The sequence below is a fragment of the Gossypium arboreum genome, chromosome 10 (genome assembly GCF_025698485.1).
Source record: "Gossypium arboreum isolate Shixiya-1 chromosome 10, ASM2569848v2, whole genome shotgun sequence".
In the NCBI taxonomy this organism is placed as follows: domain Eukaryota; kingdom Viridiplantae; phylum Streptophyta; class Magnoliopsida; order Malvales; family Malvaceae; genus Gossypium; species Gossypium arboreum.
In genome coordinates, this window is record NC_069079.1 from 38416199 (window position 1) to 38436024 (window position 19826).

The 19826-nt window shown below is 34.1% G+C and overlaps 1 protein-coding gene across 1 annotated transcript; it reads right to left on the minus strand.

Moving 5' to 3' along the window:
• Nucleotides 1–337: 337 nt before the first annotated feature.
• Nucleotides 338–9418, minus strand: LOC108489615 (electron transfer flavoprotein-ubiquinone oxidoreductase, mitochondrial). Its single transcript, XM_017794280.2, has 18 exons — nucleotides 8658–9418; nucleotides 8418–8494; nucleotides 7744–7850; nucleotides 7316–7397; nucleotides 7132–7240; nucleotides 7001–7047; nucleotides 6817–6891; nucleotides 6557–6673; nucleotides 5250–5318; nucleotides 3860–3952; nucleotides 3446–3548; nucleotides 2810–2934; nucleotides 2455–2504; nucleotides 2277–2343; nucleotides 1805–1884; nucleotides 1429–1557; nucleotides 1274–1340; nucleotides 338–596 (listed from the first exon to the last, which is right to left on the minus strand). Exons 1-18 carry the CDS (start codon nucleotides 9088–9090, stop codon nucleotides 513–515), a joined length of 1914 nt encoding a protein of 637 aa, XP_017649769.1. The 5' UTR covers nucleotides 9091–9418; the 3' UTR covers nucleotides 338–512.
• Nucleotides 9419–19826: the final 10408 nt, after the last annotated feature.

Below are 19826 nucleotides of genomic sequence, written 5' to 3' on the forward strand. Positions count from 1 at the left end.
CCATGACTAACATAAAAGCCGAAGAAAACAAAGTATATTCATCAATAAAATAGCGTAGAGCGGGTGACCCATCTTTGTCCACAATCCGCAGATAAGACATAAGAGGGCGGATGTTGGATTTTGAGGTTTTCTGGTATAAACCTTTAACCTTAGTCCTGTTGGAGGTCACCGCCTGATTCGCAACATTTCTACCAGCTGCTTACCATTCTGGATTGCCTTGAGAAACTAGCTAGACTTCTACGTCATATTGACACGTTAATAATCAGATATTTAAATGGAAACCTTGATTACTTGAGATTGAAGGCAAATCCAGGGGCAAGACTCAAGATGTATGCACTTTCATGAGCTCCTTAAAGCTTTCTTTTCATATGGTTTAGTAAAAAGTTAAATTTTTGTAACAATTAAGATGGGACTTCGAATTATTTGAAAGATAATGTATTTGTTGTAAAGTACAAAAGTAGAACTATATTTGCAACGAGCAATGATAAAGAAAGGGGATTAGCTTATATATTCTACATGACTGAATAGCCTGGGCCACCTCCTCCTTCTGGCACTGTCCACTCTATGTTTTGCTTTGGGTCTTTAATATCACATGCCTGTACATATTCAAACCAACCATCTTAACTTTAGCGCAATAACCACGTACCAATTTAGCATCAACCAAGAAAAGAGAGCAAAGCACCGTCTGTAATGTGAAACCCATAATTTTTAAAACATGTCAACTCTTAACTCATCCATGAGTGTCAGATACCAATATATAACCGACCAATGTTGTTGGGACACTTCATTTTTGTTGAAATACCAATGTTCACCACTTGTGTCTGAGACATGGATATGGATATCTGACATCAAAAGATTCTCCAAATACATGAAAAAACTTAAAAAGAAATATCTAACTATACCCATACCTTACACTACACTACACAAAGGTCTAAGGAGCATAGTATCTGACAAGGGGATGTTCAAATTTATTTCTATGTTTTCCTATATATTTGGAGGATTCTTGGAAGGTTATATCCCTATACCTATATTAGACATGAGTGTATCAGACATTAGTCTTTCAAGAAAAATGAAGAGTCAAAGCAATAGGTCAAAATTGGCTTTAGAGGGTATCGAAATGAGACTTTAGAAAGTCTCGTACCTTAGGGGAAAGTTAGTCATTTAGGCTTTCATCACTTTCAATTTTCTACTGAACTTGACAATATAATTGATGCCAGGATTTTATTCAAGTGAAACAATTAATTGAGTTTCAACTAATTGTTCCTGGTATTACCTTACAGTGCAAGCAATTTTGAGCATTGATCTGCAACTTCAGTTGATTCTTTTCATTGGGAACATACCTTCAATTCGAACAAAGAAAACAATGGATTCAGGGACAATATATTACATGGATATAAGTTGAAAGAAAAAGCATGATAAGAAATTTACTCGTATACACGGGCAGGACAATATCGTGACTCAGGTCCAGCATACTCTGGCAAGTTTACAGTTTCAGGAATATTCGGGTCCCTCAAGCGAAGATGAGCTGGCTGATCATGGTTATGATTTGTATTGCTCCTAACATGCAAATAGAAATAAGTATATCAAACACGAGTCGGAACAGACTGAAAAAGAGAATATAGCATCACATGATAATGCATGCCATCTGCTTTAACTGGATATGCTGCCAAAGGTAATTCAGATATACCAAAAATAGAAGTTATGAATTATGGAAAAAAATTATCTAGACATTCAGTAAAAAAAAAATCATCTAATTAATCTCTGGAAATAAAATCTAAATTAAGGCAATGACCATTCTTCACACCTGTGCAAAGAAGTTGGCACATCAAAGGACAAAACTCCATCTGGCTTTGGGTACTGAATTGAGGAATGTAACTTTGCAACCTGCAAAAGGAAACAAGTTAACTGATTCCTGAAGTTGTGAAACAAAATCACATGATACAAGAAGCATAGGATTAACTTCTTCTCCATCAACAAATGTAGCCCGGTTTTTGTCATCTTATTTAAAATAAGAGTTCTATTTATGCATCGTAAAAGGGGAAAAAAAATGTGAATTTGAGATATGATTAGGCTCATTTACAGCATTTACAGGATAACTTGATACAGTACTGAATGTTTTTTATCAAGAAAAAAACTGGGACTACTGCTTATAATTATACAAAGAATTTGACAGGGTCAACAACATCAATTCCAGGATAAAAAAAGAAAGCCAAATATTTAATTTTCCATTTGGGTGTAACTTCAGTTATTAATCACTTGAAAAAGATTTCCCTTACATTTGTTGCTTCATGGTCAGGTTTCCCATGCTTAAATGTGAATGGAGATTTTCCTTTCAACACATAGCTGCAAGAAGACAATACAGTGCAAGACTATCATTAGAGAAAATCAAAATTGTGCAAAAGTTGCCCACACTGATCTTCACGTAGCTATGCCCAGCAAAAAGTGAAATCTTACTGTTCCAACGCACTTAAGGCTAGGCCTGGAAATAGACCATACTCGAATGCCTACAAGAAATGAAACTATGCTCAAAACATAAGATCAAAACTATGCTGTCTTGTAAAATTAAGTTCACCATCTGCAACCTTACCAGTTAGATGAATAAATGTAGGTGAAAATGAACTGATCCAGATACAAAAATATGTGGTTCCTTAAAAGCAAGCAAATTAAAGTAAACCGGTTTCTTAAATGTGCTCATCAACTTAACACCCGAAGGCAGTCACAAAAATAAATGAAAGTGTACTAAAGAGTAGAACATGAGGGAAAACATGGAAAATGCAGTTATGGAAACAAAATATTGGGAAATGCTTACAGGTCGGTAATTCCGAGCTCTGTGAAGTTCTTCCCACACCCATGAACTTCTCAAAGCATCCCAGTATGCTTCCATATTGGAACCTTCATGAAGTACACCAAAAGTAGCTTCTGCCGCTAGCATTCCTGTTAGAAACATGTCCTGTTTCTTTAATACAAAATAAAATAGGTATCTTAAACATATGAAAATGCGGCAGCATGGGATTAACATTACAAACTAATGTTAGTCTATTCTAAAAATGCAGGCATTATGTTCATTTCAAAAGCAGAACATTAATAATGATGCAGAAATTTTTAAGAAACTTTATTTATGTGCACTGATGCATTTGAAATTCTTCTAGGAAATAATATACACTTGGTGTTTTTATCAGTTTATTTCTTATTTTATAATATAGAAAAAAAAAATACAAGGGAAGGAACTTCTACTTTACAGAAGGCTATGGTCATAATATAGGCCACATGAACATTACATGTGGAATTGAAAATTTCACTAGACATTATTCCTTTGAAATACATTGGTTTAAACAGTCTAAATAGTTCAGAATCTTGTATATGGACACTTACAAGAATTTGAATGCATTAATCTAAAAAAAGACAGTCAACAATAGGTTTATATCCTTTTAATTAGATTAGTTACCTGATTTCATGGCAGTATGAGTTCCTTTTATTTTTGGTACGTTTAAAAAGCCAGCAGAACATCCAATAATTGCTCCTCCCGGGAAAACTGGATATGGAACAGACTGAAATTTAACTAGCATCATATTCACGTATGCATAACATGTAATAACAAAAACAGAAATGTGTAATTATAAGTATGAACCTATTGGTAATCAGCTTGCCCAGATCCTTCATTATCAACAATCCAGTAAAAGTTCATATAATGGTCACAGCTGTTGCCTAATGAATTATCTTTGGATACATTAAGTCTACTCCAGAAACCTTTTTCATATTAGCACACTATGCTAGCCATTTACAAATTCAATTTTCTGCTAGCTAATTTCTAAGCAATTCTGATTTGCCTAAATGAGATATGGCAGAGTGCTAAACTCACCTGAAAACCACCTTCATTCAATGTCCGAGCCCCATATTGAAGTACAGTTCCACCTTCTAGAAGGGGTTTTATGGAGGGATGATGTTTAAGTTTCTACCAAGAGAGAAAACCAAAAAGCAATATGAGCGAGATACAAGGTTCTTTCGTTTCATGCATGAGACTCCTAAAATTGAAAAGTCAAGACATCATTTTTCTGGAAAATTTACAGCAACCAACAAACTGAAACACCGATTAAACTACAATAGGAAAGTTAGTCAATGGCCAAGAAATCATGCAAATGTGTTATTTTCTTCTTGTTGGTACAATTGGTTCTCCTTGAATAATGCTAAACTGAGAAGCTTGTTTAGCACTATGAGGAAAAGTCATAGCTTTAGCATGCTATGTTGTTTCTAATCTTCCAATATTCTGAGGATGTCAGTTTTGTTTGTGATTTTGATCCGAATCTCCGAAGGTCAAATCTTGCTATTAGTCCTTGTATTATGCATAAGTTATGGATTTAGTCCTTTTACTCTAATTTAGTCAACTTTAGTCCTTGTACTTTCAGATTTTTGAAATTTTAGTCTTGACCCAAATGACAATAGTTAAATCAGTTAGGACAAATTCTGCAATTAATCCTCCGTACTATGTAAAAGTTGTGGATTTTAATCGTTGTTCTCCAATTTGACCATTTTTAGTCCATATACTTTTCAAATTTTAAGATTCAGTCCTGACTTAAACGGTAGCAGTCAAAAACATTAACTAAAATGACATGGCTTTTTTTTATGTGGAAATCGTAAGATGACATAACATTACTCGTGATAATATGTTTACTGCATAAGATTATGGAAATAGCAGAACCTAACTTCAAGAGTTTAACTATCGTTCGGTCAAGACTGGAATTTCAAAATTCAAATAGGACAGGAACTAAAATGACCTAATTAGAGTACAACAACTAAATCCACTATTTATACATAGTACAAGGATTGATGGCAGATTTGACAGTTTCCAAATAGTGACAATTCTACAGAAACATCTGGTTAATTAGTGGAGGCTTAGATTGAGAATCATACATATGTGATGAGGCACCTAATCCAAACAACATGACTCGTCTGATTTCTCTAATGCTTAGACCTTTCACTTCAACAGTGACAGGATGAATGGAAGGAAAGAGAAACAATTGAAATGAGACATCCAAATGGACTTGCCAAGCCATAACAATATGAAGATGTTATAAACATGGTAGATAATTAGGAAAGAAAAAAGGTACGTAAATGCATAACCATGTTAAAAAACTAAAATAGAAAGTGAAGTGAGTAAGTAACAAATGTAACAAGCAAAAAACAGTTTTTCTAAATTAATATTCAAGAAAATGCTACAATATTCATAAAATGTTGTAAAGAGTCTAGTTTACCTGGAATTCCTCATAAGGATTCAAGAAAGGGTTATGATAATTCAGAGCAACCACAAGACCAATTGAAATCTGTATGCTCAACCAACATAAAGAGAAAAAAAAAAAAAGAACAATATCAGCGTGAAGAAAATAACCACAAAAGTGATACTGGTGATGAAAGCAATGAAGAATAAAAGGAAGTGCTCTTTTGAGTCATCATGAAGCTAGTAAGGAATATCACACATAATTTACCAACATAAATATGGTTTCCCATAGGGTTAGCCAGCTATTAAAATATAGGTTCCTTGAGCCTTTTTTAAGAAAAACCTTCCAAGATCTCACAATACACACCCACGACATTAGACCTGAATGAGACAGATTTGCTTCCTCCGACATCAAATTAGGGCATTGATTGAAGTTTACATTGTGTATATGAATTGGAACACAAATATAACACCAGGTGCAGTTTGGTACAGGGCTTTCCTACCATAACTTCTGGGATCCTCAAACCACTCCCATAACCATTGTTCATTAGGAAAAGCGCAGTCCTTTGGCTCGAATGTTGTAGTAGTATTAGATCCATGGATATGGATAAAGGATTTTCTACTAGAAAGCTAACCGATTTTGAAAATAGGGTGCCATGAACCTCTATATGTACCTAATTCATGATTTACATACAGGTGGGATTGCCCATCATATCAACAGAAGGAATTTCAGAGCGCTAAAAGAACTTTCAAACAATGATGTTAGCTCCAAAGAACAAATGTCACTCGTTTAAAATGACACCAATATTTACAGCTTCTAGTATGAAGGCTTGAATCACCAATGTGATATGGACGCTTTTATTGCAATAGGAATTTTAGTTTTATTTATTTATTATATCAGGTTTATTAAGAGTTTTAGTTTTACTTAATTTCTCTATTATATTAGGTTTTCATTTCCTTCATAAACTCTAAGTTAGGAATTCTATTAGGACTCTTTCCTTCGTTATTAACAGTCTATAAAAGGCTGCTAATATGAAATAAAGAGGTAAGCAATTATTCTATCAAAAAGAAATGTTATTTTGAGAGGGGGTTCAGTCAAGGACGAATCTGCCTTTTAAGTAACCATAGGTCAAAGCAAGAATTCTTTCTAGTCTAGACCTGTGACTAAATCCTACGCCAAGGCGCATAACACAATGCTGTAACAGTCCAGTTTCAGCAATTCATCATACCACAAACTTCTCCAATCTTAATGTTGTAGGGGGAATTCTCCACGGACTTGAGAAGAACAAAGATTCTATTTCAAAATAAGCATAAAACAGAGGGCAGCAACAGAAACTTTATTACCTGTCTATCTTTCATGTGGTAGAGAAAAGACCCTCCATAAGTCTTGGAATCCAAGGGCCAACCTAATGTATGGAGAACTGCTCCAGGCTTATGCTTTTTCTCATCAATTTCCCAAACCTGATTGAATAACAATATCAACAAACATTATCTCGGATATATAGCATATATTGTAACTATATAATCTCTCAAATGGAAAAAGCATAAAATACCTAGAACAGCCAACCCAGCAAAATATATGCTTCAGAAATTAACAATATTACCTCCTTTATTCCTAGAGCATAAGTTTGATGTTGAGCTTGTACCTTCTCTCTCAGTTTGTACTCTTTCATTATTTTCTGTTCAAGAAAATTAAAACAATAGCCACCATCAATATTCTTTACCAGTAAACTGGCTAACTTGGACCCCTAGAACAGCACTTCAGCAACTATTTTTTTTCCTAAAAACCTGTGATAATGATCCTCGACATCCTTCAGCTAGAAGTGTAATCCGACCTGCATGTTAACACCATGGCTTAGTCCACTACATTCAACTTAAATTCTCAGTGCACAGAGAGAAAGAGAGAGAGAGAGAGATGCCTTTCAATGCTACACCACGCTGGAAATTCTCTTTTCTAGAACCATCTTTGGCAACTCCCATGTCATTAGTTCCGATACCGACAACATTATTGTCTTCATCATATAATATCTGAACAATGGCACACCTTACCCTTCAAACAGCCATCATAATATAAAATAGCAATAAGACATAAAATATAAGTACCTCACTGGCAGCAAAACCCGGATAAATTTCTACTCCCAGTTCCTCAGCTTTTACTCCCATCCAGCGCACCAGTTGACTTAGGCTACATCACAACGTCCATGACATTAAGGTTTAAGGCAAAATTGATGTCATTAAATTGGAGAAGAAGTATATAAAAAGAAAGTGTTGCATGATTCATGTGTTAACATATTAAATTTCATTGAAGAAAATGCAGGTGCTCATAGGATAAAATGAGTGTCAAAGATTAATTTCACCAGCAATCTAACATCTATTCAGCAAACAGTTGGTTTTCAAAGTTGCTATCCGCTTACTTTGATAATTAAAAGAAAAATACTTCTTGCAATCTGACAGAAATGCAGAAAGCATTCCATCATCAAATTCATTTTTCAAGGTGTTCCAAGTGTGGTCCACGAGTATTAGAGAAATACCTAATAACATAGTTTCCTTTGTTATCAAATGGACTAGGAAGTGAAATTGCACGGTCCTTCGTAAGAAGCCAAAACTTATCGGAAGAAACAGGGACATTTATTGGTGCCTGCATGCAAAGAGAGCAAATGAGATGTAGTAAAGGAGAAGTGAGAAAAAAGTTATCGATGTTCAAAATATGTGCATGGTCAGTGATATATCCTTTATTTTATAGTTAATATAATAATCAAGCAATTTTACACCTGTATATATAATGTGCTTACAAGATACTAGAACATACAGGATTCTGTGTCCTTTCAAATTTAGAGCAGTATAAGTATAAAGGAGATATGACGGATTCATCATTATCGATTTTACGAAGCAATAATAATTTTACGTAGAATTCCTCCAAAGATTTGCAAACGATATGGCTAGAAGAAACACGAGAAATGGTTAATTTTTTATTTTTATTTTTATTTTTATTTTTGTTAACATTTTTCTTCCCTTCAACTTGACAAAGACCACATAGAAGACTTTAACACTTCTCCAAATCATCCACATACGCCAAACAGGTGAAAAGGGATTCTAATCTGTTGTCAGCTATGATTGAGGTCACCACGAGAATATATTACTGACCTGATTCCAGCATACCAATCTTTAACATATTCTAAAATGAAGACATCAAAAGAAAAGGCACCTCTTCATCTTTCCATTGTGGGAGAAGCTCATTCAATGCCCGAGGTTCAAAAACATTCCCAGATAAGATGTGAGCACCTAAAATCACATAGAAATATTATTTGTTTTCTTGCTGAGCAATCATGTAGAAATATTAAACGATGTTTATAAATGCTCAAAGCTAAACTTGCACCATATGGTTCTAAGCTCAAACGCCAGTCAGATGTACTGTAAAATCCAACAAAAGAAGACAGAAACCTACCTACTTCAGCACCTTTTTCAACAACACAAACTGAGAAATCAGCATTTTTTTCCTGACACAATTGCTTGAACCTTATAGCTGCAGATAAGCCAGCCGGGCCAGCCCCAACAATGACAACATCATAATCTATAGACTCCCTGTCAGTTTCACTGCTATAATTCCTAATTTCCCCAACCAATCCCTTCGACCTCAAAAACCCATTTCCATTTCTTTCGTGTTCCCTCAAATTAACACGATTTGGAAAATACCCAGACGAGAAAACCCGATCAAAACCTAACCTGGAGCCTAAAGAAGGTGACTTTTGATTGAAATAATGAGAACAGGATTGCCCTTTTGGAGTGGCAGAAGAAACTGAAGAAACGAGGGGGAGATGAAGCTGCTTCTGATTTTTGAGAGAGGTTGATTTGGATGATATTGAAAGAAATCTTTGCATGATTGAAGCAAATATCAAAGGTTAAAAGAAAAAATGGTTACCTCTTTGCTCTTTGGGATATAAAGAGGGAAAGCAAATTGAAATTTATATATATGTTTAGAATCACAGGCTTCACTGGAACTGACGTGCCAAACTCATCCTAGGTTTGTCCGGTTATTGAGGTTTGGCTGTCCTTGTAATCAAAATTTTTTAATCGATTTAATTTTAAAAAAAATATATATCTTTCAAAATTCCATTTCCAGAAGAAACACGAAGATAACTCCTCTCTCTCTCTCACTCTCTCTCTCTCTCTCTTAATTTGTAGTAGGATGATTCTTTTACATGATCATAAGTTGTAGTAGGACAACATGCCTTTTTCTCAAAAGGAATGTCCAAAAATAATAATTTTATTTCAAAAAATAATTTTAACAACTAAATTTTAAATAAAAAACTATTTTTATAAAAAATTACCACCCTTAAAACTTAAGGAAAATATTTGGTAAACTCCTATAAAATTCAAAATTTTCAATAACTAAAATTGAGGGATAAAAATATATATATAATATAATAAAAAATTATATATAGGTCAATTTACATAAATAATATAAAAATATTAATTTCAAATAGGTTGTCAGTGGGATTAATTATGAAAATAATATGTTTTTTTGGTAGAGTCTTTCTTACAAGCACCACCAACTTTTTTTTATAATAATTTTTTTATAAATAAACAATTTTTTTAAAGGGTAAATTATACCAACAGTCACTCAACTTTGGGGTAGCTGACAAAACAGTCACCTAGGTTTCATTTCAGTCACTCAACTTTCATACAAAACAGTCCTTTTAACTATTTTCCGTTACAGTCGTGACGGAAGGATGACATGACATTTAACGGTGGTTAGCTGTCATTTTAACAGTCATTTTTAACCCTAAATACCCCTGGGCAGTAGAAGAAGAAAAGAAAAAAAGAACAAGAGAAGAAACAAAGAAGAAAATGAAGAGGAAGAGGAGGAAGAGGAGGAGGAGAAAAAGAAGAAGAAGAAAAAGAAGAAGAAGAAGAAGAAGAGAAGGAGGAGAAGGAGAAGAAGAATAAGAGAAAATGGAAGGAGATGAGATTAGTGCTCAATTAGTTGAGTCTGCTGCACCAAGGGTTCAAAGAAATTTTGTTGATTTTAGAGGCTCTCATGCCGATTTAAAAATAGTTGGCTCTCATGCTAATTTTAAAACTTAAGTTGCAACGAGCTAGCATTACCACTTGCAAACAATGTCTCTTGTTTTGCTTCTTTCTCCTTTTATTTTATTTTCAGAGGAAAGGGTGAAGCCAGAGTTATTAGCCGAGTCTCCTGACAGGAGGAGAAGAATTGCTAAAAATTCTGGTAAAACAGAACAGCATGTATGGATTGCCGCTACTTTTAGGATTTTTAAAATTTTAACAACTTGGAATGAGATATAATTTCTGGGATCAATAATAGGTGAGTTAACTTGTTGCTCAACTCTTCCAAATGTGAGTTCGCATGAAGAATTTGATGAGTATCATGGAGGGTGGTTCTATTCCTACATTGAGCAATCTCAATGATGCAATGAAAGCAGAACAAATGGTACCTTGTCCGCAACTCTACACATGCACACTTACGCAGAAAGTTTCATTCATATGACTATAAAACTGGTTCATGATTGATGGAATCCTATCAAGACTCATAATGCGAATTCAGTGATTTTTGGCAAGCTAGATTCTGTAATAATTGATGTTTTCATTTTTCTCTGATGTATTAGGCTTCTCTTGGTACAACTAGAAGAAAGAGGAGATCAGAGTCGAGAAGGCAGTTTGCAGACACAGCATCAACAAGGCCAAGCCCTCGTGGTTTTGGTGCAAAGAACTAGAAGGAACTCGAGTTTGAGGACCATAGGACTGTCTACTTATCTGCTTGCAGTGAAAACAGTTGGCTCTTATGCCAATTTAAAAACAATTGTCACATTTTTCCTTCTTCATTTGTAGCTTATTCTTCTGCTGCTTCATCATCTTCTTCTTCCTCTGCTTCTTTTCCTCTGGTTTTTGGTGAGCATCAACAATTAGACGTTTTCAGGCAGCCGTCTAATAAAAGTCAAGCAAGTGGGTCAGATTTTCCAGTGCCTTCATGGTCTCATCCTAGTCATTATCCTTCATCCACTGGTTCATAGTAATCCCAAGGTTTTTCAGAGATACGGGTGGCTTGAGGTTGTTCAACAACTGTTGTTGTGGCTTCTGATTTGTAGCCATTGTTTTGTTGTGAGAGAAAGAAGATGAAGAGAAAAGAGAGAAGAACAAGAGAAAATAAAAGAAGTATAAAGAGAAAGAGGTTGAGGGAGAAGAAGAAGAAGAAGAGAAAGATGAGAAGAAAAAGAAGAAAAATCATTCTAACCAATCATCTTTTCTTTTCTTGTTTGACCTTTGACTACTCATCCAACGTGGCAAGTTAACTTGCCACATCAGCTAGTTAACTTGCCACGTCAGCAATTCTGTTAACCTATGAATTGATAATCGTTAATCAGTGACTATTTTGTCACTTTTTTATAACTTTAGTGACTGTTTTGTAACTTTTCGAAAGTTGAGTGACTGAAATGAAACCTAGGTGACTGTTTTGCCAGCTACCCCAAAGTTGGGTGACTGTTGGTGTAATTTACCCTTTTTTTAAAATATATTTATTTATATGAGTCAAAATACGGTCAATGTGTCAGAATACGAGTTGAAAATACCCATGAGTGTGGCGCCACCTAGACTGGAGGCACCAGTCGCACCTGTCAAATAGATGACACTGGTGCTGACCAGTCCCATCCACACTGCCCCTCCATTGTTGTTGCGCCGAACAGCAGTTTTCCCGTGCCTGCTTTGCACACTACTAAGCAGTGCTATGTCCCTTCAATGGGAAAAAAAGTTTTGAACGGGGGACCTTATAAGCAGCATGGTCCCCCATAATATGAATGCACCGGGAACAAAAGAATGAAAGAAATGAGAAGAAAAAGAAGAAGAAGAAAAGAAAGGTATGTATTATTTTAGTAAATAATTTATCTTTTAATTTAAAGAGTTTGATTAATACGTATAATTTTTTTTTGTTATTAATTATTATATATAAATTGTTTACTAGTAGTGTTTATGGTTTTGGTTTAATAATTTGTATGAATGTAATTTTTTTATAATTGTTTTAAAATTGTCTTGTTAGTAATTTAGGATTATGTTATAAATTGTTGTATTTAGTTTAGTAATTTGTGATTTTTTATTAATGTAAAATTATTTTCTTAATCATTTTGTTAGTAATTTATGATTAGGTTATAAATTGTTAGTGTTTTGTGTTTTGTGTTTTGTGATTTTTATTAATGTAAAATTATTTTGTTAATTATTTTGTTAGTAATTTATGTTAGTGTTTTGTGTTTTGTGATTTTTAGTAATATAAAATATTTAAAAAATATTTTTATAGTTATTTTATTAGTAATCTATGATTAGTTTATAAATTGTTAGTGTTTTGTGTTTTGTGTTTTGTGTTTTGTGTTTTGTATTTTGTGACTTATTAGTAATGTAAATTCTTTTTAAAAAATGTTATAGTTATTTTATTAGTAATTTATGATTAGGTTATAGGCTATTAGTGTTTAGTTTAAGGTTTGTGATTTTTAGTAATTTAATCTTTTTAAAATAATTTTATAGTTTTTTGTTAGTAATTTATGATTAGGTTATATAAATTGTTAGTGTTTAGTTTAGTGTTTTGTGATTTTTATTAATGTAAGTTTTTATAATGTAATTTTATTTTTATTTGACAATTTTTATTGATTTATTGAAATGTTGATTAAATTTTTTGCTATATAATTTTATAGGTTGTTTGAAAGAAACTAAATGTATGTTTCTATTTTTATTTTATTTGATTTGTATATTTTTATATTTAGATAGTATATATTTATTTTAATTATATTATTATTGTAAACTAAAATAATTTTTTATTGTAGGTAAATTATGGGAAATTATGAGATATTTACTGTGTTTTTCTATTTCTAAAATTTTAAATTATTTATTGTGTTTTTGCAACAAATTAAATGAATTCATTTTTGTAATTGCAGATTTGCAACAAATGGTTCTTTAATTAATAATGACAATCACATATCAAGTACTATTAATGAGATGGTAATGAATTGTTATTTGATACTCACTTCATTTGGGGAATTAAATTAGATTGTATTAACTATTTTGTTAATTTAATAATGTCAGGGCCCGTACTGCACATTGAGGGGTCGTGTTAATAGTATAAGGTTTCTGTCAAATTCTGATCAGCGGCATTGATCCGGACCTTTATTCTTTGATACGACCTTATTTCCGTTTCATTCGAGCGATGGAGTCCGGAGACCTATACATTTCATTTGCCATGCAGGGAGTGCACTATCACTTTACAAGATGTTACATTGTAGCTCGAGCTCCCTATCGATCAAAATGCTGTCACGAGAGTAAGTTCGATCTCTAAGCCAGTCGCCCTTTGCTATGACTTACTTGGACGCTCGTCTAGTGAGGGAAAATTTACGGGTTTGAAGTTTTCATGGCTAAAGGCTAATTTTGAGCATTTGTCGAGTACTAGTGAATGGGAGGTGATGCAGGCCGTTCGAGCTTACATTATGCACCTTATAGGGGGTGAACTCATGCCGGATGCAAATGGCAACAGAGTCCACTTAATGTACTTACCACTATTATCCAATTTGCATAACATCCGTTCGTACAGTTGAGGGTCCGCAGTGTTAGCCCTATTGTATCATGAACTTTGTTCAACGATAGATCCTTCAGCGATAGACATAGGCGGATGCCTCATATTGCTGCAGTTGTGGGCGCTTTACCGGATTCCATTCTTGGCATTCATTAGTCACCAATCATATGTGTTTCCACTCGTTAATAGGTGATGAATTTTTACTCGTTATAACAATTAGTTGACTTTTTTTTCAGATTATATTATTCTAACAATTTTTTTCATAGATAGAGCACTAATTCGGGTATCGAGAGGTCATACACGGTTTCAATATACTGTCTGATGATCGAGAATCATACTGAAAAGGGGGTAAGTTTTTCTTATATCAACTTAATTTTATTATTTTATCTCACTCGACCCGCGTTAATATAACAATGTTATTAACTGTGCAATTCATTTGGACGTATTCTGTTCTAAAAATTATGGTGGTTATTCCCTCGTTTGCCAACGTCCACTCAAACCTATGGTGTATTAGCGTACCTGTTATCAATTTTCAGACAGTGGAGTGGTATCATGGTGATCGAGTACTCCGGCAGTTCGGTTGCATACAGTATATCCTGACTCTGCAGTACAATTGGGGGAGATCCATAGGATTAACAAGAGGGGGAAACATGGAAATGATTAGGGAGAAGTGCATGAAGAATATATTACAATATGAAATAACTAATTAGAGAGGGTATCACAGATGGATCGTGCTTTAGATCTGTAGCCCTCGTTAGAGTACATACAATGGTACCTGATATAGGGAAACCATTTTTATTTGGTTGGCGGTCGATAGTAGTCCTTCCGCATATGACACGACTTGGGTAACCTCTTCCAGATTCGCATCATGCACTAGAGCTAGAGGCAAAGCCGGAACTACACTTTAGGGATATTTCTTATCATCCAGATTTGGGGGCGACGACTATTTCTCGGGCTCATCAGGCTACAGATATCATTTAGAGTTTGATATCTTCAGTCCACTACCACCTCAGGTCTCCGGTCATCCCAGCTCGTATTCACCTCAGTACTCCACTCCTTCTGACCCTTATCCACTACCGTATTCCACTCCTCTCGGCCCGTATCCACCGCCATACCCCACTACTTCTGGCTTAAGTTCATCGATGGCGTTTGAGATATATGATTTTTCATCTATGTTTCACACACCCCCATATGCAGGTGAAGAAAACGCTGATCGTCGCAATCACCTACAACGTGAGTGTTGAGCTTCACAAAAATATACCCCTAAAACCATACCATAAAACTATCAATTTTAGGGGGGTTTGTAATTTAAATAACTTCATATTTATATAATGACTTTTTTGCCATTTAAGTTATTAATTTTATGGGTTTTTTTTTTGCAATTTAAATAGTCAACTTTGTATTTATGTAATGACTTTTTGTTATTTCAGTTATTAATTTTAGGAGTTTTTGTAATTTAAATAATAAACTTTGTATTATTTACGTAAAAAATGTTATTTAATTCAACAAAAATATAAACGCAACAAGCTTTAGACTAACTTTGTAATTCAAATTAGATTAATTACAACAAATTTTAGACAAATTTTAGATTCAATCTTCTCTACATGTAGTGAACAACATCTCAATTTCTACCCGATCGTGACGATTGTCCAATATGGTGGTTTCGGAGTGGGCATTTACTCTGATTATGACCAGCTAATCTGCATACGCCATACAGCTTACTGTCAGATTTCTTCCTAATATCCATTTCATTATGGATTTTAGATGATTGCGGACAACCTTTCGGATTCCTACGCAACCTTTTGTATGGGACAAGCTCGAAAGTCGTTGGAAGCACGTCCCATGTAAATAGGTCAGGAAGCACGGGGAACTCGTTCTCCCATACACGCAACGTGCGCTCGAGGGTGTACACTTCATCGATAAATTGTTCAACATTGAGCGAGACTTTAGCACAAGCTGCCACGACATGTGCACAGGGATAATGAAATGTTTGGAACCTCCTGCAATCGCACTGTTTATTTCGGAGATCAACTCTGTAGGACCTAGGTGGCATATCGAATCGACGACCGATGGTCTCTGTAACTTGAAATATTTCATTACATCGTGAATATACTTCTATATCTATCGATCTCGCCACTCAATAGTTTGCAACCATTGCATTCTTGACATATTCAACAACCACGTGTCCCGCCTCTATCTAGTTGACTTGGTGCTGCCTCATTCTTGGCATCAAGGTAGCCAACATGTAGAATGTAGCCAAAAATACGGATGAAATTGGAAGATTTCATGTTTTCAACAACACGAAGTCAACCCCCTCCACCAAATTAGTGGTTATATGACCATAGCTAAAGCCCTTATCGAAGCTTTGAGCCTATTGCCACAGCTCTATGGTACCCAACCATTGTCGAAAAGATGTGTTCTTGTGACCCTCCATGTCACTCTCAAGTTGAGTCATTTTTTGTTGGAAAATGTGTGGCTCTAACTCGTGCGCTCTGTGTGTATTAAGAAAATATAAGTTACAGTCTCGCCCTAAAATATTAGGTTATATACTGAAATGATAAGGTTATTATTTACCCATTCTCACAACTTGTCTCCGCCAGTCTGCATTCTTATAATCTCAGTGAAAGTTAGCCGCGATGTGCCGGATATAGAAAACAAATCTCCATGGCACACTAGAACGCCTAATGGCAGCAATAAATCATTTCCCTCTATTGGAGATAATGTAAATACTATCGTTACTAATAACATACCTCCGCAAGTTTGTAAGGAAGAATTCCCACGACTTCATATTCTCCTTATCTACAATGGCAAATGTTATTAGGAGCACGTTCTTATTCCCGTCTTGAGCAACCACACGAAGTAGGATCTGTGTATATTTACCGTATAGCCATGTCCCATCTACTTACACGAACGGCTTGTAGTGGGGAAATGCTTATATGCATGGATCAAACGTCCAGAACATCCTTTGGAAAAAAAATTTCCCGGTTGTAGTTGGTCATCCGGGCCGTAATAAGGTCGTGTCTGCAACTCAATGATAGTCCCTGGCATGTACTCCTGCATAACGACTATCCATCCATGTAACTCATTGTAAGACACATTGAAATCTCCCTACAATTGCTCCATTACCATCTGTTTAGCTAACCATGCATTCCAATATGATACTCGATACTGCAATCGTGCTTACATTTCTGCAATCAGTACCAAAACTTTAACGGTCGGCATGTCTTTCACCATTGGCATGATGCATGTAAAGATAGTTTTGGAATCAAGTTTTTGATGATCTTCTATCATACGTGTTGAAGTGCATGTGTGAGAATAAACAAATTTTTGTATCTTCCATATCTGCAACTTCTAGATAAATGCAGCTCGTATCCGCCAATTACAGCCTTTCGTCTACCTCCAACACTCCTTAATATATAATGTCGATTAGACACGGTGACTTTGTAGTCCATTGATATATTCATGCTATACTGCTTAATAGCAAATACGCACTCTTCTTTGCTTTCAAATCTCTGGCCCACGAACAACTCATTAGGATTGGAATCTACGGACAGCCTGTGAACATGTAGTATTTCAAGGTTTTCCGAGACTTGGCCGCGTGCGCCTCATCGAGGTCTATCCGCGACATGTGTTTCCCAGGATTATTGTGTATCACAATACGACGAATCTGGTTCCCAACTGAAGATGCGTTAACGTTTCCATCGTCATTCAAGCCTTCGTCGTCAATATCATCTGGGACCTCGTCTATGTCGGGATCACTATTACTATCGACCTCGTGAACAGAAGGATCACTACTATGGTATATATTATCACCAACCATATCAGTCTCGAATGCAGCATGAAGATCAACGTTGATCCGGCGTATAGTTAATTGACTATCAATGTACGATATAGGAACAACCATACACGGCTCTTGAGCTCTATGTTCTTCACCTAATGGAGTGGGATCTTCAGTTGGCTCCACACCAGCTAACTCAGCAAATAATTGAATCGGTGCATTTTGGTTGCTCCGAGTCCTACAATAAAAAGTGATCATTGTTTCTATGTCTTCATTGTCTACAAGTTCCATTTCAGTGAATTTTATGAGATTCGTCGAAATTGGTAACTTATAGAAAAATTTCGAGATCCTTTTCCCACAACGTCTATCAATTTTTGCACTAATCCTTTCCTTCATATCATCAAACAAGATATTTCTATTAAATATTATTGCTACTTGTTTGCGACATTCGAATATACATCCCACGGTTGTAGTCAAAATTTCTCCATCGAAATAAACGCATACGAAAAATTGATTCTCCATCTTCAATACTATATCTGTGGAAAAAAATTTTAAAATTCTCAAAACAGTTTCGAATAGCAAAAAAGTAGTATAAAATTTTTTTAATGCAAAATTTTTCATTCAGAAGCTAACAAAATTAATAACCTAACAAAATAACTTTCAAAAAACAAAATTACTAACAAAATTCTTCATTCTATTTTAAAAGAAATAAACTAAAATACCTTATCATTCTTTTTGTTTTCCTTTCTTTCTTTCTTCTCCCTATCTTTTTACTTATGTTCTGCTAAATATTTTGGATACCTCCTACTCATTTAATTTTCAGGTGGGTATAAATAGAAGAAAAATTAAGCACTAGTGTTGCCTATTAGGTAGGAGTCACCAGTGGCGCGTATCAGATTGGAGTTACTAGTGGCACCTACCAGATAGGCACTACCTATCCCATACCACATTCGTATATATACACGGGTCATGTACTGAACCAGGAAAAAATAATACAAGTGGTGGCGCCTTATTTTAAAAAAAAAAACAAAAAAAATTATTATAAAAAAATATGGTGGCGCCTATGAGAAAGGCTTCGCCCGAAAAAAATACCATTTTTGTAATTAATCCTACTGACAACCCATTTCAGAAATTAAAATTTTTATATCATTTATGTAAATTAACCATATATATATAAAAAATAAACTAGACACTTGACAATTTTATAACTTTACTTATAAAGTTAAAAAAAAGTACTCTTAATACACTAAATACTCGTCTAATGGTTAAATTCTAAAGATAGCGTTTGTTAGGTCCACTTTTTTTATTTGTTCAAAATTGGTTCCACTAATTTTCACATTGGCATTTTTGGTCCTTCTCTAAGTTTTCCTTAATAATTCTGTTTAAAAATTTAGTATAATTACAAATTTAACTCTTTAACTTTTACAAATTTTATCAATTTACCTCTACTCTTTTTAATAAAAAGATATAAACGTATATTAAGAAATTAGGAATAAATTATAGAGTAATTAATATTTTTAAAAAATTTCCGCAAGTATCAACAAATTAAAGATAGAACAAAAAAAAATGAGCAGTACTGAATTTAACTTGCAATTCTCACTGGACTACACCAAATATCTTGTATGCTTAACAAAATTATTAGAAATTTAATCTTAATGAATCTAAATAGTTGTAAATGATGTTATGATGGATCCCTTGTTAAAAGAGTCTAGAATAAATTAAACTTGAGCTACATCTTCATTTTAATAAGAGTAAGTGTATGATATAGATTCAGACAATAGTTAATCTATTTGCCATAAACCATGAAAATCCATTTGAGTTTTCATGTAATAGAGGTAGGACATGCCCATTCAAAGTAAATACAATCCAAAGCTAAAATTTTATTTTATAAAATATTCTAAGACCCAAGGTGTATTTTGTGAATATATTATATCTTTATGATACATAAAAGTCAATTAGATTAAATAATAGAGGTCATTACAAACATTTAGATTTATGGTTGTACTTATTATTGTTGAATATGAATTAAAGGTTAAAATCGATTAATATTAAATTTTGGTGTTTTTATCTTTAATTTATTGACTTATTTGGAAAAAATTATAATTTTTAATAAATTCTACATATTTTAAGTTTAAATTTTGATAATATTAAACAAAATAATAATCAAATGAGATTAAAGATATTAAAGATATGAATAAACTAATGAATTAAAAATTTATATTATAATATGATAAGATATAGTAGTAGTACGTACCAAAATTAAAATA

Bases quoted from the DNA above. Each gene is read 5' to 3' on its own strand.
- LOC108489615 (XM_017794280.2), bottom strand. From the start codon at position 9,090: ATGCAAAGATTTCTTTCAATATCATCCAAATCAACCTCTCTCAAAAAT. The intron at 7,398-7,743 runs GTATTTCTCTAA...GTTGTGATGTAG, and splicing joins AAAGGAAACTATGTTATTAG to CCTAAGTCAACTGGTGCGCT. The intron at 1,558-1,804 runs GTGTGAAGAATG...TTTGCATGTTAG, and splicing joins GTGCCAACTTCTTTGCACAG to GAGCAATACAAATCATAACC.